This window comes from Neoarius graeffei, chromosome 20 (genome assembly GCF_027579695.1).
Source record: "Neoarius graeffei isolate fNeoGra1 chromosome 20, fNeoGra1.pri, whole genome shotgun sequence".
In the NCBI taxonomy this organism is placed as follows: domain Eukaryota; kingdom Metazoa; phylum Chordata; class Actinopteri; order Siluriformes; family Ariidae; genus Neoarius; species Neoarius graeffei.
In genome coordinates, this window is record NC_083588.1 from 44,529,253 (window position 1) to 44,556,018 (window position 26,766).

At 38.3% G+C, this 26,766-nt stretch overlaps 2 protein-coding genes across 3 annotated transcripts; both read left to right on the top strand.

The window, feature by feature from the left end:
* The first annotated feature begins 52 nt into the window (after positions 1-52).
* On the top strand, positions 53-3,276 carry hoxb2a (homeobox B2a). The gene is made up of 2 exons (XM_060901779.1): positions 53-1,236; positions 2,034-3,276. The coding sequence occupies exons 1-2, from the start codon at positions 735-737 to the stop codon at positions 2,780-2,782; spliced, it is 1,251 nt and encodes a 416-aa protein (XP_060757762.1). The 5' UTR covers positions 53-734; the 3' UTR covers positions 2,783-3,276.
* Positions 2,951-25,199, top strand: hoxb1a (homeobox B1a). 2 transcript variants are annotated; one of them, XM_060901780.1, is made up of 6 exons: positions 2,951-3,035; positions 4,768-4,821; positions 17,047-17,124; positions 20,197-20,307; positions 23,055-23,904; positions 24,534-25,199. In XM_060901780.1, the coding sequence occupies exons 5-6, from the start codon at positions 23,283-23,285 to the stop codon at positions 24,848-24,850; spliced, it is 939 nt and encodes a 312-aa protein (XP_060757763.1). In that variant the 5' UTR covers positions 2,951-3,035; positions 4,768-4,821; positions 17,047-17,124; positions 20,197-20,307; positions 23,055-23,282; the 3' UTR covers positions 24,851-25,199. The 2 variants fall into 2 exon arrangements, with proteins under 2 accessions (XP_060757763.1, XP_060757764.1); XM_060901781.1 differs by lacking the exons at positions 2,951-3,035; positions 4,768-4,821; positions 17,047-17,124 and having other exon boundaries at positions 20,187-20,307.
* Positions 25,200-26,766: the final 1,567 nt, after the last annotated feature.

A 26,766-nucleotide genomic window follows, 5' to 3' on the forward strand; every position in this document is an offset into this window, starting at 1 on the left:
ATAATTGCATGCGTGTTTTTTTTTATTTATTTTAACCGAAATTTAGCTGCAAACTTACATGCACAAAGGTCCCCAGTTTTAGAAGTCTCATAGTAGATCGAAAGCTGTAAATTAATCAACCACACTGGCTACAGCAGTCTCATTCACGACGTTCTCTTTAGTGATGTCCAAGCCCTAAAATCTCTCCGATGTATCCCTGTTTGTTTAAACTCCACACGATAATACACACACATACACATATATATTGACAACATATCGTTACATTTCTTGTCTGTTAATCTTGTCAAAACTTTTATGATTAATGAGCCCTGCTAAAATACGCAGTTAACCATATTGTGGATGTGCGTTTAACAGGCATTTAAGGCCTCAGGCTCATATCACCCAAAGCTCTTTATTCATATGACCATTGTCTAAATGGAGACTGTACTTATCCACCCACACCTAAAAGCACTCAAGCACATGGCAAACGGACAGATTTTGATTATATACTCTGTTAACGCGCGAATTCTGTGATCTTGAATATTTGATCAATATAGAAAATAATGCTTTCTTTTGCCACCAGGCCCCGTATTTCCATTGGTTGCGACTAGTCATGTGACCAGGAATTGGCTGCAAATTCGCCCATAGTCCTCAGTTTAGTAGACCCTGGTCCCCATACGCTAGTAATATCACCAATTATTAAAGCCCGCAAAAACAGTCGTGGTGGGAGCGCAAAATAAAACCGCGCCTTTTGGATGTTATTTTTGTGCATTTTTTATGTCGCTGGCCGCCCATTTTGCTTAGGCAAAGCGATGAATTTTGAATTTGAGAGGGAGATTGGGTTCATCAACAGCCAGCCTTCCCTTGCTGAGTGCCTGACGTCTTTCCCCGCTGTCCTGGAGTCATTTCAAACTTCATCAATCAAGGACTCGACAGTAATTCCACCTCCTTTCGAGCACACTATCCCCAGCCTGAGCCCTTGCACAGGCAACCAGGCGCGACCGAGGAGCCATAAGCGAACCGCCTCTAATGGCCTCCAGCTCCGGACGCAAACCACACTACCAACGCAGCAGAAGCAGGGCCCGGCTCCAGCCACGGCTGGCGGCCCCCTTGCCCACGAGTTCCCATGGATGAAGGAAAAGAAGTCGTCGAAGAAATGCCCAAAGCCTGGAGCAGCACCCACTGCAGCCACTGCAGCTGCCTCTCCCTCTCCAGCATCCTCTGGTTTCACCACCGCAGGACTCGAGTCCCCCACAGGTCAGTGCACCATCTTTTCTTTTCTTTTCTTTTCTTTTCTTTTCTTTTCTTTTCTTTTCTTTTCTTTTCTTTTCTCTTTTTATGTGAAGATAGGACTGTTTGTTGAACCTACATGGAACAACTTGATGACAATCCTATTCGATAAACATGAATTATAGACCGTATCCTGCTTACAGACATATTATTTTTTCAGATATTACTATCAATCAAAATATTTGATGCATATTAAAGCAGTATATGCGCTAGATTTAATGACACGGATTAACATGCTCCCTTGCTTGAGCCACATTAATCAGAGTGCTAATACTTTATCTATTGGCAAATCCCTGCGAACTGCATAGTCGTTTTCTTTTTTACATCGTTATGAAAGCTGCGATTATAGTGTAGTCCATAGTGTCTATAGATTATTATTATTATTATTATTATTATTATTATTATTATTATTATTATCAACACCCATCCCCCAATTCTTGGTGTTAAATCTGGAAACATTGTGTTTATAAAACGTCCTTTAGAGTTGTCCGCAGCTGAGAGCAGCGCAGTCTTTAAGACATTTATTCATAACCATGTCTCATGGCTTGGGGTAGCCATTTTGGTTATAGCTATCAGTATGCAACACGAAAGCAATGGAACAAAAATAAGGCGCTTGCTTGCGTAACGCATGCACATTGGCATATCCGGTGGTCATGAAGGAATATCTGTCACTGAAATTAAAACTGAAAGAGGACAAATACACTTCTTAAAGAATGTTTCTATGAAATGATGAATATTGAGTGCATGTATTTCTCTCTTCCCAGAAGTGCAAGTCGGGTTGGACAATGGCAACGGTTCTCGGCGTCTGAGGACAGCCTACACCAACACACAGCTACTCGAACTGGAGAAGGAGTTCCATTTCAACAAATATCTCTGTCGACCCAGAAGGGTCGAAATTGCAGCCCTTTTGGATCTAACCGAGCGCCAGGTCAAAGTCTGGTTCCAAAATCGGCGCATGAAGCACAAGCGACAAACCACGCACCACCGAGACGGACAAGAAGGCGAGTCGAGCGGTTTCGAGCCACTCGAAGGCTCAGATGCAGCCTCACCTTTCCCGAACCCGCCACCGGAGCCGTCCGGTCCGACAACATCCAGTTCTAGTTCGGCTAGTGCATCCGAGAGTGAGCCGTGCCTTTCGGCTTCCTGCTACAGCAACAGTGCTGACAATACCCAGCCCACGCCTGAGGAAAGCCAGCCAGTACAGACAGAGTCGGCAGATGGTCCTGAAACAGCCGTTCACTCGCCCCCGTACCCGACACCCACTACCGATAACCCCGGTACAATGCCGGAGTCGCGTGAGGAATTGTCAGAGAACGCCTTCACACAGCCGCAGGACGCCAACTCACTAGCGGATCTCAATTTCTTTTCCGCCGACTCCTGCCTACAGATTTCGGACGCTTTATCGCCCAGTCTACAAAGTTCTCTGGATAGCCCCGTGGACTTCTCCGAAGAGGATTTTGACTTGTTTACAAGTACTCTTTGTACAATAGATTTACAACATTTACAGTTTTGACAGACTTAAAACAACAATCGAAATGCATCGCACATCACACTAGCCTATTATAAATGCTTTTAACCACAACATTTTCGGAAGAGAAAAGGAGAATATTTTTAGGTTATATTCACACACACACACACACACACACACACACACACACACACACACACACAGCTGCGAGACAGAGCTGTAGAGAATAATAAATCATTACAGTATTACGATGTTGTTTAAGCGAATCCACACCGGGATTGCTAATGTCCAGTTTCAGGTATTTTCTCTTTTGTTTATCTGGAATTTACTTCATCCTGAATTATGGATAAATATGCGGGGACTTTTTTTTTTCCTTTTTCCAGTGAAACTCAATCGTTGAATTCTCAGGAAAGTCAAACATAATGTTAGCTGAATTGATTTTAGAATTTTTTTTCCAGAGACGGGCGTTGTGCCTGCTGATGAATTTTAGAACTAGTTTATTTATTGAGATTCTTTAATAGTAAATTACAAATTATTTATTGTACATTATTTTCATAGTTGAAAATAAAACATTTATAAGTGTCATAGGTGTGAATGATTTACAAGGGTCTAGTATAAATTGTCGCAATGCTCTGATTTTCATAATTCCAAAAAAAAATCATCAAAATTTTATCTTAATGATTTAGGACACTAACTAAATAATATATATAAAACAATCACACATAATCATCATCATCATCATCATCATCATCATCATCATCAATAATAATAATAATAATAATAATAATAATAATAATAATAATGTTTTAGAATCCAAAACAGTGTGGATCTTTTCTTTTCTGTTCTTTTCTTTGTCAGTTTATTCAGACTCTGGATTGTGTAAGTTTGCTGGGAGACTCTGTTCTGCCTGTATGAGCTGAGCTGCTCAAAATGGCGTTGTGAGCACAATGAAGGATATGAACAATAAAGGGGCGGCCATTATTGAACGCTTTCGTTCATGCAGAGCGAAAGAATTGGTCAGTCCTCAGTTGTGAGTCACGAATTTAAGTGAACATTTTAACACAAACGACGGTCTTGTCAAATCATACTGATTCTTTATGACATTATAATCAATACTAGACACCTTATGCAATAGTTGGACCTGTTCCAATTCAACATATTGTTATACAACGAGTAAGCTATACTGATATCATACGAACAATGATATAGAGCAATAATAATAATAATAATAATAATAATAATAATAATAATAATGTATTTTCATAGTCTAATTGTCTTTGAATGTTTTGCTGTATTGTGCAGCATAAGTGGACTAAATTTGTTCAAAAACATAATCAATTAAAACAACCCATAAAAGTCGGTATTTATTGAATGGATCAACACCATATGAAACTAAAAGGTGCAAGTTTATGTTTGGGTGTTTGTGCAGGAGTGGTCTGTAAAATATTGAATTCAGGATATCAGCAATATGGCCATTCCACACTTGGGAAGCTTGTGTGTGTGTGTGTGTGTGTGTGTGTGTGTGTGTGTGTGTGTGTGTGTGTGTGTGTGAAACATCATCAATACAGATCTTGTACATTTGTCTTATATGTACGACTAAAAACAAATGAAGGGACAAATTGTTGCCAGATAAAACAATGAGATATTAAGAGAATATGAAATAAATGTCTCTTGTGTTTCAAATGGTTTGATGAAGAAGAGGAGATTAACAGACAAATACATCAACAAAGGTAGACAGAGACAGACAGACCTACAGGAAAAACTGACAGACAGACAGACAGACAGGCAGAGAGAGTGATAGATAGATAGATAGATAGATAGATAGATAGATAGATAGATAGATAGATAGATAGATGTTAACAGGACATGTTTTATTCCACTTACATGATCATTTGCGTTATATTGCTATGACGTTTATAGCTGTCTGAACTTTGTTAGGTGTGCTGCCAATTTTCCCAGGTTTGTGAGTGGCAGGCATTTTCTGTTGCACTTTCCCATAATCTGTTTAAACTTGTTTATTTATTTTCAAGTGGACAGGTTTTCACAGTGCTTCCTCTTCTGGAAAGAGTCTAAGCTAAGTAGAGGTGAGTGGGAAGAAGATTTCCTCATTAAGGGAAAATAATTTGCAGTGCAAAATTACACACAATTGATAAAATATGCATATTTTTTATGGGAAATATTCAAGATATTCTATTATTTTAAAAGAAAATGGTCAATACTAATACCAGTGTTTAAACATTTCCATCGACATAATACCTTTGATTGAATCTATATATCTTATGAAATGTTAATATGATTGATGGTCAATTATTAAAAATAACAAAACATATTTGAAAGATTTAACAGAAATTGTGAACATACACTGTCAGAAATAGGGGTACAGTAAGAGTCCATTTCTGTCCCCCAAGGTACAGTCTACACTAATGTACCCCCTACGGCTCATTATTTGACCTCAAGGTAACTTTGTGTACCTTTTTGGGGCCAAAAAGGTACATATATGGTCCCAAGCAGTATATAAAGGGTACAAATAAGTACCTTAGAAGGTACTACTCCAGTGACAAGCCATTGTACCCCTAAAGGTACAATAATGTACTTTATTTTCTGAGAGTGCATAGGCAAGTTTGATATATTCCAACACTTTGTCAATTTAAATACAGATTAAAACTCTGGAGCTTCATCGCAATGCCTTATACTCTAAATCAGTCAGACAGCAGTTGGTCTACTATGGTTCTGATAGATATCACCAGTAAGGGAAACTCGCTGTGCCACACCAGGGCTCTGCTTCCACCCTCCTACAAATGAAAGACTCAAATACCTATAATTCCAAAACTGTTGAAAAGACAGAGCAATAGTCACATCAGTCTTTACAGTGTACTCTCCTATGGTGAAACTGGTATCACATATGATATCACATATCATGACACTCTCAGTAAGCACAACATGCCTAAATTTGGTGTCTTGTTATATTGTTCGGCAACTATTATGAAACTAATAAGAAAGATATTTTGTTGTATGACTGATGAATGTAATCCAGTGGCTTTAAAAGGTAACATGTCTTTGCAATACCTTAATGGGTAAAAGGGTTAGAGTCTTCCAAAAAAAACGTAGCCATGCCTATTATAAACATTCTTATGAAATTCCAGCTGCTTTGTCGTTAGTGCTGTGTACTTATCGATGAATGGACCTGGTAAAATAATACTGCACAGTATTTTTGCTTATATGCACTTATCTGTCTGCCCATTTAGAATTTTAGAAGGGAAGTTATGCCAATAGGGTGAAAGCAATTTTCCACCCACTAAAAAGAAAAAAAGGATAATCTAATTTGAAAGAGCCTATCTAATTCCACTTTCCTGTAAAACAGCACCTGTATATGGTAAAATCGTTATTAATGGCATACAGTCAATCACATGATCCTCTAAAAGCTTGAAACTGAGTCAGCATTGAAACCCAGTGTATTAAAAATAAATAAATAAAAAATCCAGGACCTGTGAGATACGTCCTTAAAAAAATACAGCTTAGTGTGAGTTCTACTGGTATAGCTGTCTTTCTATAGTTTTCGGGTAAGGATTTTTGCACATTTGTGGTGACAAAATGTAACTAATATTTACATTATTCTTACTGTAATGTTTCTTTACACTAACGGCAAATTGTGCAAAAAACACCACTAAATATTGATAACAGTAGGTTTATATTACAGTAAAAAAGAAAAAAAGCTCCACTATGAGTTAATAGTGATCATGCTGTTTTAACTCTTGAAAGAGTTAAAATCCTAACAAATCTATTTACAATGTTTTACGAAAGGATTTCAGTCCTCACAAACAATGTAAATGTATCAAATATTGCAACAAGAAATTGTTAAAATTCAAGAATGAAGGTAATACTAAACTGCTAAATAAAAGACTACACAATAAGGAACTGATAAAATGAACTTTGAGAACAACAATGACACAATCAGTGTGTCAGGGGGAAAAAACAGGAAGAACAAAAGCTACCTGGGTTATCTATGGAAAAAAAAAAGAAACAGGATAGCTAGCAAATGTTAGCTCCCTAGCTATGCTAAAACGACCATAGCATTTTCTAGCTTCAATTTGTTGCACTTACCATGCGTCACATAAATAATGTAGGATAAAAAAAGCAATGTTAGAAATAATAATAATAATAATAATAATAATAATAATAATAATAATTTTCTGTTACAGGTAAATGCTTTGGCAACTAGTTTTACAGTAATGGTATAATACTGTTTTAATGTTTTATTGTTATCACAATATAATCACAATAGTGTTACTATAAGCTCTTGTGATACAGTATAATCTTCCTGTGTTCACAAATTTTTTCATAAAAGCTAAGTATGAGTTTTTCATCCCATAAAATTTATAAAAAATACTGCTTACTTTTCTTTAACAACAACAACAACAACAACAACAACAACAACAACAACAACAACACTCAGAGACATTTTCCCCGGTTGGATCTCCAGTTAAAACTTAAACAATTTAAAATAATAACAAGGTATGATCATTGTTTATGTACTATAGTTGTACTTTATATTTTAAAAACTTTGGACTCTTTATAGTCACTTCCTTACACCACTACATTCTTGATTCATTTTTGGCTACATAATAGCTTGTACATATAAACCATCAAGCCTAAGCAAATAAGGTCTGTAATACAAAACTCTATTATAGAGCCAATCACAACAACTCCACTATGAAATAGAAGCATAGAAAATAAGAATATGAAATGGAAATATGGTAAATAAGATGTGTGATAGTAGAAGAGCTTATTTGCCATATGTTTTGCATGCTCTTTTTTTTTAAACCTTAGTTCTAATCTAATTGAAAACCAAAACCAAACACACTCCTTATGTGCATGTTTCTGTTCAAAGGTTTGATACTTTTCCTGAATCTGAGCTGATAACAATATAAACTTTCTGTGCTAGTAGCACTAGGTAATAGTGCTGAAAAAATGAGGACTTTTCGACCAAATATGGAAGAAAACACAGGATGTATTCTAGGTCCCTGTTGATTTTGGCTGCCTTAAAAAGGTCTGCTCGTATGGAAATGTTGGTGTCCATATCTGGCTAAAGCACTCCAGATTCAGTCACACATGACCCACCACCACTTTGCTGTTCACCCACCTGAAACGACAACACCTCACAGTGTTTGCATCTCATTTGTATATAGGTGAATGGGGGACTTAAACCTGTACAGGTGAATAGGTGAGCTGAGGGCAAGACTGCTTAGTTTCCAGCAGTAGAAATCACACAAAGCATTTGAAAGGCATGTCCTGAGATATAGCACATCTCTTTGCATATATTTTATGAAGACATTTTGTGGATGTTGAATCATATTACGACATTATACATAAAATATGCATTATAATAGCAAAGCTAATCTTATTTTAAAACCAGTGAGAGATCTTTAGAACAGAAGCTGAGTAAATATGATGTATAACCAGAACCTACAGAAGTGTTTCAATATAACTTGCCAAAATTCTTGAGATCTGTGGTAAAGAATATTTGTATGTGCTGTACTTACAATACGATAAAGGAACAAGTTGCCATCATGCAAGGTTCAGTTTATTTTAGCCTTGTTTTCATGTTTTGCTGTGTCAAGCTAAAACAACATTTGTACAAATGGTTCAGGGTTTGATGAAAAGTTTATGCTGTCAGGGCAGCTTAGAGCAAGTTGGATGAATTACAATAAATCAGGATTTGTCAGTCATGTGTGTTGTCACTTGGGCACCATTTTGGAGGTATTGTTATAGTGAGTGGTATAACAAGTACCAGCAAAGAACTTTCATTATTTTGTATTCTTTGGCAGCAGTGAAAGGAGTAAAATTGGAGCAGCAGAAGCAAAATGGTAGAGAATACCCTACTGAGACAAACTCAGCAAGGATGCCAAGGATGGTGATTTGGATAAATTGTCATCTATGAACAACACTGATTCATACAACCTGACCACAAAGTTCTTGTTTACATTGTAAGTGCATATACCTGTGAACAGTTCAGTAACTATAAATCCACTGAACCCAATGGACATTTCACCAATGGTTGGGTGCAGGATTTATTTACATTTCAACTGAAGGACTGCAACAACACAGTGCTAACAGCAAAGATAAGATGGCTGTAATCAAGCTTAGCTACATAACATAGAAAGACTGCATGACATTTTACAGTCATAACAAGACCAGATTAATCTGTTTTTGCTGCCATGTCTGGGTGTCTGTTGTTTACTATTGTGGCTAACCCAAAACAATGCATGGATATAATGTTAATGTTAGCTACTTCAGAAAACAGAAAAACAACACATTCAGTAATGTTACTTAAACAACAAACATGTCGTACTTTAATGAAAATGTCGACAGTCAACATTCCATGAATGGCAATATCCTGGGAAAAGTGATGTTTTTGTGTCTCACTGTCTTCTTGCCCCATGGTTAACTTTTCTACCTTTTCCATCATGGTACTTACTATTGCAGGCTTTCACATAACATGATTGCAGCATTTCAGAAATTAAAAGAAGTGAACAAAAAGAAGATGCTCAGAGTTGATTACAGGTTGGAAACCTAAAAATGCTTTATTTTAATTTAGCCTTGATTACAGAATACCTCCAGAATGGTACTTAACCCAATGTGTAGTTCAGTTTTATGCCATCTGTCAAAGAAGCACTATAAATGAGGTAGAATATATTGTAAAGAAATCTATTGTAAAGGGACCTACACTCTCAGAAAATAAAGTACATTATTGTACCTTTAGGGGTACAATGGCTTGTCACTGGGACAGTACCCTCTAAGGTACTTATTTGTACCCTTTAGATACTGCTTGAGACCATATATGTAGCTTTTTAGCCCTAGAAAGGTCCACATAGTTACCTTGAGGTGTAATAATGAGCCATAAGGGGTATGTTAGTGTAGATTGTACCTTGGGGGACAGAAATGGACTCCTACTGTACCCCTATTTCTCACAGTGTATGGTCTTTTCTACATTTAACATACGATAAAAGAAAGTGCTGCTGTTGTTCGCAAAACTGCAGGGTTTGTGCTTTCCACCTTTGATTTGATGTATTGGTGTGGCAAGAGGAAGGTTCCTCTAAACTGAGGTAAACTGATGAAGGGAATGTGCATTTTTCAGGATAATGACTATAACCTGATTGACCTGGTTGACCGAGTGGGATAATGCCGGATAAATAACATACATTTAAATAAATAATCACTAAACCAACACAAAACTAAAATTGCCATACAATTGTCCTAGTTTGTTCCAATCAAAATCAAGAAATGACAAATTATGCTGTTAGAAACCTTGACAGTTGTGCTAGAATAAATAAACAAACTATACTTAAAGGAGATATGCAGAACCTTTATTTTTAAATTCATTTCTGGGTGGATAGTATCTCCATCCTTGACTTTTGTATGCTGCATAATTGGGAATAAAAAAAAAATATATATATATATATTTTTTTTTTGAGAGTTAAAATTGACCACAAAGTTGGCATTCAAGCTGCCCTGCTGAGCCAGCCAGCCCTGGGTGGATGACATCAGAGTGGGAACCAGTGCTATTGACCAAAGCCAGACTTGGCAGGTGAGAATGGTTGCAATGGCCTCTTCATTCGGATTTATTGGCGATTCTTCAAATTCTTCAGATAGTAATACATCTGACTGTGATAGTCCTGAAATTGGAATGTGTGTACACGTTACTGCTATACACGTAGAACTGTATCAGTTTGAAACATTGGAAAGTGAATCCGATAGTAACACGTCGGCCATGGAGGCCCCCACCTTACGAAATAAAGCCAGAGAACAAAGCCGTCTAGAGAACTGGATGGAATTGAACTGACAGTCTCATGTGACTCTCATTAAAACAGGATAGGCATTATAACTTGTGCAACATACAGTGGTGCTTGAAAGTTTGTGAACCCTTTAGAATTTTCTATATTTCTGCATAAATATGACCTAAAACATCATCAGATTTTCACACAAGTCCTAAAAGTAGACAAAGAGAACCCAGTTAAACAAATGAGACAAAAAATATTATACTTGGTCATTCATTTATTGAGGAAAATTATCCAGTATTACATATTTGTGAGTGGCAAAAGTATGTGAACCCTTGCTTTCAGTATCTGGTGTGACCCCCTTTTGCAGCAATAACTGCAACTAAACATTTCCGGTAACTGTTGATCAGTCCTGCACACTGGCTTGGAGGAATTTTAGCCCATTCCTCTGTACAGAACAGCTTCAACTCTGCGATGTTGGTGGGTTTCCTCACATGAACTGCTCGCTTCAGGTCCTTCCACAACATTTCGATTGGATTAAGGTCAGGACTTTGACTTGGCCATTCCAAAACATTAACTTGTTATTCTTCTTTAACCATTCTTTGGTAGAATGACTTGTGTGCTTAGGGTCATTATCTTGCTGCATGACCCACCTTCTCTTGAGATTCAGTTCATGGACAGATGTCCTGACATGTTCCTTTAGAATTTGCTGGTATAATTCAGAATTCATTGTTCCATCAATGATGGCAAGCTGTCCTGGCTCAGATGCAGCAAAACAGGCCCAAACCATGATACTACCACCACCATGTTTCACAGATGGGATAAGGTTCTTATGCTGGAATGCAGTGTTTTCCTTCCTCCAAACATAACGCTTCTCATTTAAACCAAAAAAGTTCTATTTTGATCTCATCCATCCACAAAACATTTTTCCAGTAGGCTTCTGGCTTGTCCATGTGATCTTTAGCAAACTGCAGATGAGCAGCAATGTTGTTTTTGGAGAGCAGTGGCTTTCTCCTTGCAACCCTGCTATGCACACCATTGTTGTTCAGTGTTTTCCTGATGGTGGACTCATGAACATTAACATTAGCCAATGTGAGAGAGGCCTTCAGTTGCTTAGAAGTTACCCTGGGGTCCTTTGTGACCTTGCTGACTATTACACACCTTGCTCTTGGAGTGATCTTTGTCAGTCGACCACTCCTAGGAAGGGTAATAATGGTCTTGCATTTCCTCCATTGGTATGCAGTCTGTCTTACTGTGGATTGGTGGAGTCCCAACTCTTTAGAGATGGTTTTGTAACCTTTTCCAGCCTGATGAGCATCAACAATGCTTTTTCTGAGGTCCTCAGAAATCTCCTTTGTTTGTGCCATGATACACTTCCACAAACATGTGTTGTGAAGATCAGACTTTGATAGATCCCTGTTCTTTCAATAAAACAGGGTGCCCACTCACACCTGATTGCCATCCCATTGATTGAAAATACCTGACTCTAATTTCACTTTCAAATTAACTGCTAATCCTAGAGGTTCACATACTTTTGCCACTTGCAGATATGTAATATTGGATCATTTTCCTCAATAAATAAATGACCAAGTATGATATTTTTGTCTCATTTGTTTAACTTGGTTCTCTTTATCTACTTTTAGGACTTGTGTGAAAATCTGATGATGTTTTAGGTCATATTTATGCAGGAATATAGAAAATTCTAAAGGGTTCACAAACTTTCAAGCACCACTGTACATGTACATGCATGCATTTTCACTGAGAAAATGTAAAAGGCTAATTAAATAATCCAATGAACTGAGACAATCACATTCTGAAGCAAATTAAATAATTTTATACCGGTAACTTAAATACACAATACAAGTTACATGTATTAATCTAATTGCAGGTAAACAACGAGTGTTGTTGTTTTTATTATGTAACCAAATGAGAGTCACATCTTACCTGTCTGTGTTCTTGCTTCCTGAAGGCCGAGCTTGTGGCCAATAGTTTTGAAACAATCTGACTTTCAGTTCTTCGTTCATTCGCTTCTTCCACTTAAGGGCAATATATTACTGCTGAAGCAAGCATATCCAGCAGGGGGAGGGGAGAGGCATATCCAGCGGAGAAATCTGACGATTGGTCTACTCATTCTCCATTTTCTCCATACTGAGTACTACGCCATTACTGCTCGGCTCACACTCCAGGAGAACTGGTGCAGCTGAACTGACTTTCCTTTTCTTGTAGTTTTCTTTTCCTTTAATTGTTGGTACTGCACCCTCTTTCAATACGGGCTTATAGCCAACGCTCCTCAACAGATCAGAGGTTTTGTACAAGTCATCAGTAAAATGTGCCCATGAATTTCTTGCAAAACACTTCCAAATCTTTGCAGTTTGATCATTCTTGGGCCATGAATGCAACATAAATCCACCTTCTGTCATGTTGCTGCACCCGCCAGCAACACATCTATGTGGCATGGTGATAAATTAGCTCAAAACGGAGGATCGAAGTTGCAGTTAGTTCTGTGTTTTAGTATAACGAAAATGGCAATGAGACCGATAGCCTTCCTGCTGTGATGTCATAGATGTCAAAATCATTCACTTAGACTGCTACCTATATGAATCATTTTAATCATAAAAATTACTATATTAGATTTATTGTTAATGCTTAAAACTATTCCTATGCCATTCTTGAGGTCTCAAGGCATTTATAAACAAAAAGTGAGGCCATGGTTCTGTGTATCTCCTTTAAGAGGTGACAATTAATTTATATTTTTAGTTTGTTGCCAAGGAATTATTTTAGAATATTCTAACAATGTTTTTAGCATAAATAACAACATTTGATGCACAGTTTAAGCTGATATTTCAGTATTAAATTTCCCAAGTGAAACTGTTAAGTATATTTTAGGGTGTCTGTGCACTCTGCATTGAAAATCACTTACTGGCCCAAATGTGAACAATGGAACTTGACTTTTTCAGTAATACAGAGGACAGGTAACAGCATCATCACTTCAATATTTATCCTTATTGTCTCAGGACATCTGTAAAAAATCCTCAGTCTATTGAAATGTTCTTTTCTTTCATACCCAGTTCCTCCTGTCCACCAGCCAGCTCACCTCTATCAAAAAACAACTACCAACTTGAGAGAATGAAAGCCAGCAAGTGCTTCTTCCAATACTCATGAAGCCAGCCAGCAGTATCTTTAAGAATTCTGCTGTTCATGTCACAGGGTAGCACAATACACTCATGAGGAAGTGCTTCTGCCCTCTTCCAGATACCTAAGCTTGCAGACACCCACTATTGGCTAGTGTTGTTGAGATTGAGATGGGAGAAGGAGTATTTCCTTCTACCCAGAAAATCCCTTCCACAAATAGCACTGCCGATTTTGTTCCCTTGGCTCTTAGCCACTGATGACTGTGATGTTGGGAACTGAAATTGCAATCACCTGATAACAGGGCAAAAGCTTTTCTGTTGCACCACATGACAGCCTTGAAATATTCTTTAAAAAAGGTTATGCAGTATGCATAACCAATCAGCAACAAATTACACTGCTAAACCAAACCCCAAGTACCATTAATTTTTGTTGGTGTCACTTATGAGCAAGTATGCAAAACCATACATCTGTCACTGGACTCGTGGATAAAAGCACAGTTACAGTTTCTAGTCCCATCTAAAAAGGATTCTTCAAGGGTTCTTTTGACAATTTATTTTTTTTTAACATCATAAAGTATTCTCACTGGAGCCTTGTCTGATGGGAAAAACTCAGTTGTAAGGCATCAAATACTTGATTTTCTCACTAGGTTTGCAATGCTAGTCCAGTGTACATAGACTGATTCCCCCCAGTCAAAACAATGGACAGTTTCAAAGGTAGATCAGTAAGAATAGAGGCTTTGCACCATCATGTGACCCCATAGCAATGGTAACTACACCACCATGACAGGGGGCATGCTTGTAGTGCTTCATTCAGCTGAGTTAGTTGTTATTGACCAGTATGGGAAGGTTTTGCTGCATTTTTGGATGTGCAAATTATTTTGAACAAAACAAAGACATCAGATTTTTTAATTTACCAAAAGTACCTCATCATCAGGAGAAAAAACTAGAGATTTCTAAACATATAAGGGAAAAATGGGGAAAAAAAATTCAGCGGGACTCTGTGTTGACTGGAGAGGTCAAAAACTCTATGGTATGCTCACTTCATTTCCGCGAATGTCTCATTATCTCTCTAGCCGCTTTATCCTTCTACAGGGTCGCAGGCAAGCTGGAGCCTATCCCAGCTGACTATGGGCGAAAGGCGGGGTACACCCTGGACAAGTCGCCAGGTCATCACAGGGCTGACACATAGACACAGACAACCATTCACACTCACATTCACACCTACGGTCAATTTAGAGTCACCAGTTAACCTAACCTGCATGTCTTTGGACTGTGGGGGAAACCGGAGCACCCGGAGGAAACCCACGCGGACACGGGGAGAATATGCAAACTCCGCACAGAAAGGCCCTCGCCGGCCCCGGGGCTCGAACCCAGGACCTTCTTGCTGTGAGGTGACAGCGCTAACCACTACACCACCGTGCCGCCCATTCCGCGAATGTAAGAATAAAAAATAATAATAATAATATTAAAAAGCGCATTTACATTCAGGGAGCCTTCAGAGCGCATTGTGCATGCGCTTGAGCCCCAGTCATTATGGGAAACACTTGTTGCTGATCTGAGCGCAATAAGCAAGTGCTGTAAGGATACTATTTTCACAGAGACTTTGCAAGTATTCTGTCAAGTATGGTGCAGTAGACAGATCTAAGTGCAGGAAGAGTGTTTATTGGCAGGTGTGATATTTACCAAAAACAACAACAACAACAAAACACACACAAACACAAACGAAACCAAAACCAGAGCCATAAATGTGGCTAGAAACAAACATGACGGTGATAATGATAATATTTCAAAATGCCTCTGTGTCCTTACAGCACATGCTGATTGCGCTCAAATCAGCATCAGGTGTTTCCCATAATGACTGGGTCCCAAGCGCACGCACAACGTGTGCCGAAGGATCCCCGAATGCAAGTGCACTTTTTAATATTAATTAATTTTTTGAGTAAATTAATGTTATTTGTAATAATATTCGTGGAAATGAAGTGAGCCTACCATCAGGTTTTTGACCTCTCCATTCGACACTGAGTCCTGCCGAATGATATTGTTTTTTTTTCATTTTTCCCTTCTACGATTAGAAAGCTCTTTAGTTTTTTCCCCAATGATGAATTAATTTTGGTAAATTAAAAATTCTGATGTCTTTGTTTTGTTCAGCGTGATTTTCACATCCAAAAATGCAGCAAAACCTTCCCATACCGGTCCAGCTGAATGAAGTGCTGGGGCAGCACGGTGGTGTAGTGGTTAGCACTGTCGCCTCACAGCAAGAAGGTCCAGTTCGAGCCTCGTGGCCGGCGAGGGCCTTTCTGTGTGGAGTTTGCATGTTCTCCCCGTGTCCGCGTGGGTTTCCTCCGGGTGCTCCGGTTTCCCCCACAGTCCAAAGACATGTAGGTTAGGTTAACTGGTGACTCTAAATTGACCGTGAGTGTGAATGGTTGTCTGTGTCTATGTGTCAGCCCTGTGATGACCTGGTGACTTGTCCAGGGTGTACCCCACCTTTCGCCCGTAGTCAGCTGGGACAGGCTCCAGCTTGCCTGCGGCCCTGTAGAACAGGATAAAGTGGCTAGAGATAATGAGATGAGATGAGATGAATGAAGTGCTACATGTGTGTCCCCTGTCATGGCGGCATAGTTACCATTGCTGTGGGGGTCACATGATGGTGCAAAGCCTCTATTGCTAATTGTCACATGGGTTTCACTAGTGCAGGGCTAATGTGTGAGTGGTGATTGGTTAGATTTGGACAGAAATAGTATATTTGTAGTTTCTATAAATATAACGCAAACCCATTCTGAATGGCACAAGTGTGTGTATAACATGCTATTTGTATAATGTATAGTAGATTACATTATGGAATAATCAATGAGTCTCTCATAGACACCAAGCTATGCTGAGAGAAAAGAGGGTAATCATATCATATATGGCACTTAATGGAGTGGCTACAACTCAGAACCACTGAGGCAATATTTAAACAGTGACTAGTTTTGTCATATTCAGCAGGTTTCCAATATACCATTCAGTGCCAAGTTTCCCAAAAGCATCGTAGCACAAAGATCATCGTTAAATGGTAGCGCGAGCAGCACAATAAATGTTTTCTCTCCTAAATAAGACACTCTTAGGGTTAAGAGGCTTTTGGGAAACCTAAGGCAGATCAGGTAAAGTTTTAGTTTCGTGAACATAAAAAATGCAAACTAAACAAAAACAACATCCAAGAGCTAACTCATTTAATGCAGTCTTATGGGTAAACAAAGCCAATATCTAAACAAACCCATAGTAAGCATTAGCCATGTTACACTAAATAGCAATAAGTTTTTGTAATGATTAGAATATATGTGCTAAGATGTACAGACTAACAGCTGGATGATGAAACTCCTAATAATTTCAATTGATTAAATTCTTTTCGAATTATATTCAGCAGGGCATTCTGGGGAAACTACAGCCTGTTAAAGGTAGCATGGTCTGCTCCAAGCAGAGAGTTTTCAACACCTGTAAGGTAAGCCAGTTTTTTCCCCCCATGAAATTGTACTTTGTGCAGTAGTAATGCTTTATTCTTGCATTAGTCAGATAGATATTTTCTGTCTAGATTTTAAAAACATACTCATTTGCTTTGGTTCTTTTTAATTCTCATAATAATTTAATGATTCTTCATGAATTTTTCATACATTTGTTTTATATAGTTTTTCTTTTAAACAATATGACAATGGAATAACTGCTGTAAAATAAATAGCATTCATTCCTTGGGGATCCAATGTTCAGAGAGTGTAGATGAGTTCCTTCTCCTTACATTTTCTCACTTCATTGCTTGTGGCAATGTACACAGAGATGTCATAAATGGTATGTCCATTGCTGTTGAAGTGTCTTGCCACTGGAAAGAAAAAATCCTTCATTCTAATAGTGTGATGGTGCTCAACAAAAACAATCAGCGAGTCTCCTCTTGGTTTCTCCAAAGTATTGCTGATTACATTTCTTACAGGAAAGACAATAAACAACTCCTATGGTGATAAATGAGGAGTGATGGGTAATAAAAAAATGATCCTTTAGGGCCTGTGATTATGCTGTGTTAATGAATTTGCATGTGGAATATCTAGAATGGTTGCATGCAAAAGTGCCAGAGGATCTCTTAGCCTGATCATTACTGCACTCCTGACAAGCAGGTCTTTCATGTTTCTATCCCTTCTGTAGGAGAATATGAGTGAAGGTTCCTTCAAAAGGGCAGCTGTCTCAGGACCGTTATGGAGGATTTTTACATTTTTGAGTATAATATCGTCACTCTTTGTTAGTGGGACAATAAATAAGCACCAAAGCAATTCGCACTGTCCTAGCAAAGGAATGTGTGGAGGACAAAAAAAGATCTAAGTTGACAAAAATACTATGCATTGTGTATTGTACTTGACTCGCCCAATGCTTTTTATTGACACCAAAAAGATGCTTTACATTGCAGGAACTCTGAACTGGCACTTTAGGAGTGAAATATTACAATTAGCTAACTTTAAAGCTATTTGTAGCCATCATAATTTCTGGATGGTTATGAAGACTCAAAAGAATAAATTCCTATGAAAAAGACAAAATGTATATTAAAACTGCAAAAATAAAGTGGTTCATAAGTTCTTAAAACTTCTTATAACTTCAGATATGCTGCCAAATTTAAAAACAACCCTCAAGCAATAGCAACAGTAGTAAGACTACCCAACTTCCTGTCCTGCCTTATGCCTAAGTAAACTAAGTGGCTTCACAACAAACTGGGGCTTCACACCAAATTTCCAAAATCATTGACAAATGATTACACCAAATTGACATCTTGTCAGTTAGATAGCTAGTATTACAGGCATTAAAATATCAGCTTTTTTTCATTCATTACCAAGAGTAGTGACATGAGCAAAGCAATGAAGCTGTCAGCACTAAGCATATCAGATTGTCTGTTTGGAGGAATAACATTTTGAAATGAATTGCAGTTAATTATGAAAGTTGACTACTCATAGCTTGGAATAACATAAGCAACCACACTTTCATGTTAGGAATTTTTTCAATTTGTTTAACACATCCATCCATCCATTATCTGTAGCCACTTATCCTGTACAGGGTCGCAGGCAAGCTGGAGCCCATCCCAGCTGACTATGGGCGAGGGGCAGGGTGCAAGTAGGATGACCTGGTGGACAAGCCACCAGGTCATCGCAGGGTTGACACATAGAGACAAACAGCAATTCACACTCACACCTACGGTCAATTTAGAGCCACCAATTAGCCTAACCTGCACGTTTTTTGGACTGTGGGAAAAACCAGAGCACCCGGAGGAAACCCATGCAGACACACGGAGAACATGCAAACTCCACACAGAAAGGCCCTTGTCGGCAGCTGGGTTCAAACCCAGGACCTTCTTGCTGTGAGGCGACAGTGCGAAACCACTGCACCACCGTGCAGCCCCCATGTTTAACACATTTGTTTTTAATTTTTTTTGACATGTATGTATATCGTATTGTATATATAGAGTATGCATATATATTCTTTACTTATACATGCATACCCTAATAATAAAATGATAGCCAGACTTAAGGTAAATGCCTACTTCAGGTCTAGGTTTTGATTGCCACAAAATATGTTTTAACTGACTCAGATCTCAGTTTTAGAAGTCATATTAAAGTTAGCCTTCTTCCAATTCAGAAATGGTGAAATTCAGAGGCTTTGAGTCCACACAAGTCCTAGAAACACTTATCTATGAACTGGTGTATCCCCCCTCCCCCCACCGATCCCCCCCCCCCAAAAAAAAAAATAGTGCACCAAACAGCTGTAGCTCATTCAGAACACTGCTGCTTGAACAATAAGTGAACATATTACTCCAGTACTCAGATCCTCACTGTGGCTCCCATTCAGCTACAGAATTAACTTCAAAGTGTTCATTCTTGTTTATAAAGCACTAAAAGTTCTTGGCTGTTAATACAACTGTAAAATGTTGGAAATATCTAACCCTAATTGGTAACTCAGATAAGCAGGGTCTTGTCAGCAAAGTATAACAGAAAAAAGGGGCCCAGAATAGGACAAAAAAAATGGTGAAGCAGCTTTTAACTACTCTTCTGCGCTTATCTGGGATAAACTCCCAGATGATGTCAAATAAACACACACCTGCACCTTTTTCAGAATTTATATTTATTTTAATCTTTATTTTACTCTTATCCATCATAGATAGATAGATAGATAGATAGATAGATAGATAGATAGATAGATAGATAGATAGATAGATAGATAGATAGATAGATAGATAGAACTGGATTGTATGAAGTTTGGCTACACAAATAAATTTGCCCGGTTTGCCTTGCCTTTTTAGGAACATTGTTGAAATATCAACGTATTATAAAACCATCTAATTATGTACTGGTACATAATAGATCATGTCATTACTGCATCATATATCAGAGAGGTGCAAAATAAGCTGCTGATAAAATACTCAAATTGTTCAGACTGTAACCTTGTTCTTGTTTTGGCTCGCTAGGGTGTAAAATTTGAATTGATTATTGTTAGTAGGCTATAATATTTTATTGGCTTTGAGGCAAAATATGTTTATTACTTCCAGGTAGCATGTTTCTTCTAACAACGCCAACCTATCAAAATCACACCTAAAATGGCTCATTTGGAAAGGCAAAGAAAGCATTAACATTCGAGTTGAGAAAGAAATGACATGCAGGTAATATTCTCATTTTTTCTCCTTTCTCTCAATGTGCCACTAAAATAAAAACCTCGTTTTAACAGCCCTACCTCGCCTGTTTCTCTTATTCTACACCACTAGGTGGATCATTATGTAACCAAATACACTGTAGCTAGCAGCCAGGTCCAGCTATCTCGCCACAGTTCCTCTTGCATTAGTCAGATGAATAATTTTCCCCCGAGATTTTAAAAGCATACTCAGTTTGGTCCTTAAAAAAAAAATCTACTTCGCCTACTTAGCCTTAGTCTCGTATGGAAAAGCCAAATATTTATGTTAGGTTAGCTATATATAGAGTACTACAAATAGCTTTTTGATACGCTTTAAAAAAAAAAAAAAAAAAAAAAATATATATATATATATATATATATATATATATATATATATATATATATATATATATATATATATATATATATATAAATAACGGCTAAGTTCTGTCTTTCTTTAATTCATCATAAAATGAAATGCTGGGAATGAAATGCACTTCAACCCGACCAAACTGACCTATCTAAACTTGAATGAAAAAAGAAAAAAAAAGCTCATTGTAGCCTAAATGTTTCGATTGACTATTGTAATTAGGAAAAGTCAGCGTTAGCGTCACAGAACAGAGGCGTGGCTAAGGGGGTGGGGTGTCTTAGTGGGGAGGGATTGAGGGAGGGGTTAACACTGCACACATACAGCGCATCTGATTGCATCCGTGTCCAATAACATTGTTCTGCGCTGTAAAGATGTTCATAAAAAGTCAACGAAATTGCGACTCCATAATTAACCCCACCAAACGAACTCGTCCCTTCGTTTGTTCAATCACATTTTATTAGCTAAAAGGTGTTATAGAGAGAAGCAGTATATAGCCAATAAAAATAATCCATTTTCATCATTTATGTTTGAAAGCTACGAGCCAACTAGCTACACTCTAGGAACAAGGATATGGAGTGACAGCCGATTAAGTGAAGGAGGAGGACAAAAAGAAGTGTAGATCTCCTTTTAGAATAAAAGAAGTAATTTCACCCGTTCTACGAACATTTTATTTAAATTATTTTCGTTGGAAGGGCCATAAAGGCATACTATTTCCTCCCCCTATTGTTATTAATATGAAAAGATCTGTAGACATTAGGCTAGATCATGCCTTCAGTGATTTAATGACAAATTCTGAACACCACCACCGTTTCTACGGTCTGACATCCACCCCAAACTCATTATCAATTATTAATAAATTCCTGGCTACGTCACTGGCAAAGAATCATATGAATGGACATCTGCTGACAACGTCACCAAGGTCTTAACTGTAAGAGGAATAAAATCATTATAAAACTTTAGTGCGATGTTTAAAATAGCAGCAAACGGAAATGAGAAACCAGTTGATTAGAATAACTACTCACGAATATGTATCACATAAGAAAAGCCAGGGCGTTCACTTTTTATTGAACAAAAATATACAAAAAATGTTCACTAAAATACAAAATAAAATAAATTAAAAGTTGTTTGTTTGTTTGTTCTCTGAGTTGATCAGAGCTTGTTGGGCAGTTCTGTTGAAGAGAATTAAAAAGAGAACCTTACTGTCAGCTAATAAAAACAGTAAAATCAGTCATAATAGTGCATAGTGTTCCATAACAACATTAGAGAGAGGAAGAGCAATGTGTAATGTAAAATATTTACGTCAGTATTTGCTGAGACACAAACTGGCTTGTTGGGATACCTATACCTATGCGTAAAACTGAGGGGAGGTGACTGAAGCATTCAAGGCACATTTGAAATAGCTGGCTAACAAGCTCTGAACTTTTGCCCGCCTAACTATCCCTTCTCCAGAAATGCGACACCATAGTAAACATACTGACAAGTAACAAATTACTGTGGGCGTCATATTGTTAGTTGCTCTTGTCTTTCCATGTACTAGTGAATGAACACCCAATATTCGAGATCCTTCTACCACCTCCTTTGTGCGTGGGTTTTTATGAAGAGGGGCTTTGCGAAACTATTGTCATCCATTAATGATTAGCTGTAGCTTTTCTTTCCTCCGCCAACGCTTGTCAAGTGTGGACCAAATCAGCGAGGTGTAACAGACTCAGAGATGGCATATTTGGTGTAAAATATGGACCAGCAAGTAAAATAATTGGTGGTTGGATAATTTACCAGACACAGTCATCTATACAGATGTAAAAATACAAATTTGCATATTTTATTTTTACACAAATTTGCATGTGTGGGGACTACGTGGAAGCTCTTTTCCTGCTGTTCCGGACTCAGCCCAAGGCTTGATGTCCGCCTAACTTAGTTTTGGTAACAGATCCGTCCAATGATTCAATTAAACTGCCCCAAAGTCGACCCGGGACCAAACTGCAAAGATGGCGTCACTTCCAATTCGAGTGTTAAACTGATTTCATCTCTGAGCAGAGATACTAGACTCTGCATAAATCTTACAGTATCTGAGATCAGAGGAAATGAGACGCTGGAATTTAGCTTTCCAGAGTAAGGATTGGAGAATAATTCCATAAAATATACATCATAACATCTTAAGTAGCCTAGCCAAAGAGTACATCTGCAGTGGTATGAAGGCCTATGAGGAAAGAGAGGAAGACGGGTTAAAATCTCAAAAGGACATTTGTCCCTTTCTTCGTTTCTCTTTCTCTCTTTCGGGAGAGCCTTTCACGCGGGGCTTGACATATTCGTGCTGTTATCAGATTGATGGGCCAGTTTGATTGAAGTGGCTTTGTCATGCAAATGTCAAGCGCGTGATGGATGGTCACCGTGTGCTGACAAACTTCTGGAGGTCCCCACACCATTGGCGCCGTGACGACTCACGTGACCAGCAGCTGAGGTATAGATGTGTATAGGGAAGCAGGAGCAAATACTCTGGAGGTAATCATTTTCTTTTTTTTTTTTTCCTCAAGACATACTGCTGCGAGGTTGTAGCTCGAGCAATTTCAAATTCGCGTCTTTCTCCTCTTCACCATCAGATGCGCATGGACAATTCTAGAATGAACTCATTTTTGGAGTACACAATCTGCAACCGGGGAACAAGCACTTACCCCCCAAAGTCTGGATACCATCATTTGGATCAGGCTTACTCCAGTCCCTTTCAGTCCGGTGACAGCTATAACACTGATGGACGACTTTACGTAGGGGGCAGTGCGCCGGCGGCCACGGCACAACATCAGCACCAGAGTGGAGGCTACGCGCATCACCAGCACCAAAATCAAACCAGTGCTATGGGCCTTTCATCTTACAGTAGCACAAGCTATGGAGCGCACGCCTCTGCCACCCCGGACTACGGTCATCAGCAGTATTTCATGAACCACGAACAGGATGGAATGTATTATCAATCTTCTGGGTTTGTTGCTCCAAGTGTCGGTCCTAATTACGGGTCCTTGGCCGGTGCGTACTGTAGCACGCAGGGAGCAGTTCCGGTGGCGCCATATCAACACATGAACGGCTGCGAAGGCCAGGACCACCAACTCCTCTACGGCCAGGGTACATACGCCGACCTATCATCCTGCCAGCAGAAGGAGACAGGCTCGGATCAAATGCCAGGGAAGACCTTTGACTGGATGAAAGTTAAAAGGAACCCTCCGAAAACTGGTGGGTTGTTTCTAATATGTTTCAACGACACCTAAGCTCGTATATTAGTAGCAGACATAAATCATTGTTTAGTTTTTATCTAGTTGTATGACTTTTTATTACGTTTCTTTCTTTATCTTTGATCCACAGTGGGTATATGGACCAGTCAGTGTTGGAGTGTAAGGCTAGACTTGCATGTCCCTATTTCTCTGCTCGTGTTAATATGTGGAACAGATATGCTTTCTTACCCCTTAAAAGGGCCCAGCTTTGTTGCCTTTAGGTTGCACTGGCCCTCTGCGTTAGTTTTCGCTGGCCTCTCCCCCTATTTTCCTTCTTTACTCTCGCCAAGTCTATCTGTCAAGTATATAAAACACTACCCCTTACGCACAGGGACTATTTTGACTTATTGTACAAACAGAGAGTCATATAGTACCTTTGGGGGACACCGAATTATAGCATACGGAATGCGAACTGCTGTGAATTCGCTCACACTCACACTGGTATGTAAACTTTGCATATATGTAAAAGAAAAAAAAGCACTATTGTGAGTTTATGGATACATGGTTAGAATGTTTTATTCTTGACAATCTGGCATTTAATGTGTACCGTTTATTATTATTTTAACTCTTTTTTTTATATCTTTCACACAGCAAAAGTGACAGAGTACGGCCTGGGTCCACAAAACACAATCCGTACAAACTTCACCACAAAACAGCTTACAGAGCTCGAGAAAGAGTTTCACTTTAGCAAATATCTGACACGAGCTCGCCGGGTGGAAATCGCTGCCACGCTTGAACTGAACGAGACACAGGTGAAGATTTGGTTCCAGAACCGACGAATGAAGCAGAAGAAACGTGAAAAGGAAGGACTCGCTCCTACATCCTCCACCACATCTAAGGACTTTGACGAAAACTCGGATCATTCGACAACAACATCTCCAGGCACATCTCCAAGTCCTGAGACCTAGGGAACTGAGAGGAACTTAAGGTCCTAATATGAACTATACAGGCTTTTATAAGATAAAATATTTCCTGAAATATTCCAAATCATGTCGAACAGACCTTCATTTTGAAACAGGACACAGGCTATAGGCTACATTTTACCTTATCTTTGATCTGAAGGGGAGCTAACAGTTTGTCCTACAGCAACATATGTGGAGTAAATTTAAACAAGATGAACTCCCATTTCTAATTTCTGGGCTAATTCAGGGTACCTGTTCCGGCTTTCATCCAAAAGTCAGGAATGCACTTTTAGCATGTTTACAAGTCTCTAAATGGACCTTTCATTTACAGGGAGTCTATAAGGGCAAATAATATCTTTTGTATAGTTCTTTCTTTCTTTCTTTCTTTCTTTCTTTCTTTCTTTCTTTCTTTCTTTCTTTCTTTCTTTCTTTTGTCAAGTATGTAGATATACGTTAGTGAATTGTTTGTTGAAAGTAGGCAATGTCCTAAGGTTTAATCGGACCGTTTGCACTATGCGGTTACAGGGTAGGCCTTCACGCCACTGATGCACCTCACACTGTTATTACTGTAATCCCAACTACGACTGAATGAATTATATTATTTTTACTCTTTGGTGATTAATTTTAAAACGTAAGCCAGAACACAAAGTGCTATATATTTAACTATTCAGGATTTTTGTAACATGGGATATATTGGATGTATACTGTAGCCTTATTTCAATTTTATGCCACGGACAAAAGTTTTTGAGACTTAGAATGCAGTTGTTTAGGGTAAATACAGGGTTATAACGTACTTTTCGTTATCCAAAACCTTTAGATAATGATTTATATTTTGTGGTGGAAACACAGACTGGCTGAGTTTTATTAGTTTGTCTGGATGTTTTAACGAAAGTCTTATTTCAAATATGTGTCTACCTCAAATAATAATAATAATTAATAATAAAAGTATTTTTTACTGATTTACCTGGCTCAACAAATATTTTTTTCTAGGTCTGCAAAATGTATTATTCATTCATCCATCCAGTCATTTTCAATAACAGTTTTATCCTGTTCATGGGCCGCAGTAAATTAGGAGCTAATCGTGAAAACACTGGGAACAGTACAAGGACAAGATACTTACAGTGCACTGAGAACGTTTCCTTTAAATAATCCTGTAATAATAATTTAGCATCACACACACACACACACACACACACACACACACACACACACACACACACACACACACACACACACACCACTTTACTGAGACAGTGATAAAGTGAGAAACAGTCACTGTGCTGTTCTGCAGGATCGCGCTGACCTTTTTACCTCTGTGCGCCTCTGGGAGCTCTAAACAAGTAAACAGACTCGACAACACACTGTTTCAGTGCTATTAGCTGCGGCACAAGCTTTTTTAATTTTTTTTTATTTAAATCAAAGTATATTAAGTGTTCTAAACATAGTTGATGATAGATTCATTAATTGGTTGCGTTTTAAAGTCTTTAATGAAGGATTAATTAAAATATCCTTGCTAGCATATTGTCCACCTAAACCTAAATAAATAAATAAATAAATAAATAAATCGCAGTTCTCATGCGCACACCGTTAAAACACACACACACACACACACACACACACACACACACACACACACACACACACACACACACACACACACACACACACACACACTAAATGTTACCTACCCCAAGTGAGATTCTGACACCTGGCTCAATAAAAAAAAAAAGTCACACAAATAGGCTAACTGTTATTTTACTACTCGATTTAAAATGTAGATATTTAATGTCAAATGTTGCGTTAAATATTTTGTTGCACGTAAACAAAACACTTACATTCGCAAACATCTTAACTGCATTCATGGCTGAGAGAAATGCCAAAACCATATCTATAGATCTTAAACACATACGGGCCTGTACATG

Bases quoted from the DNA above. Each gene is read 5' to 3' on its own strand.
- hoxb2a (XM_060901779.1), top strand. From the start codon at position 735: ATGTTATTTTTGTGCATTTTTTATGTCGCTGGCCGCCCATTTTGCTTA. The intron at 1,237-2,033 runs GTCAGTGCACCA...CTCTCTTCCCAG, and splicing joins AGGACTCGAGTCCCCCACAG to AAGTGCAAGTCGGGTTGGAC.
- hoxb1a (XM_060901780.1), top strand. From the start codon at position 23,283: ATGCGCATGGACAATTCTAGAATGAACTCATTTTTGGAGTACACAATC. The intron at 23,905-24,533 runs GTGGGTTGTTTC...TCTTTCACACAG, and splicing joins AAGGAACCCTCCGAAAACTG to CAAAAGTGACAGAGTACGGC.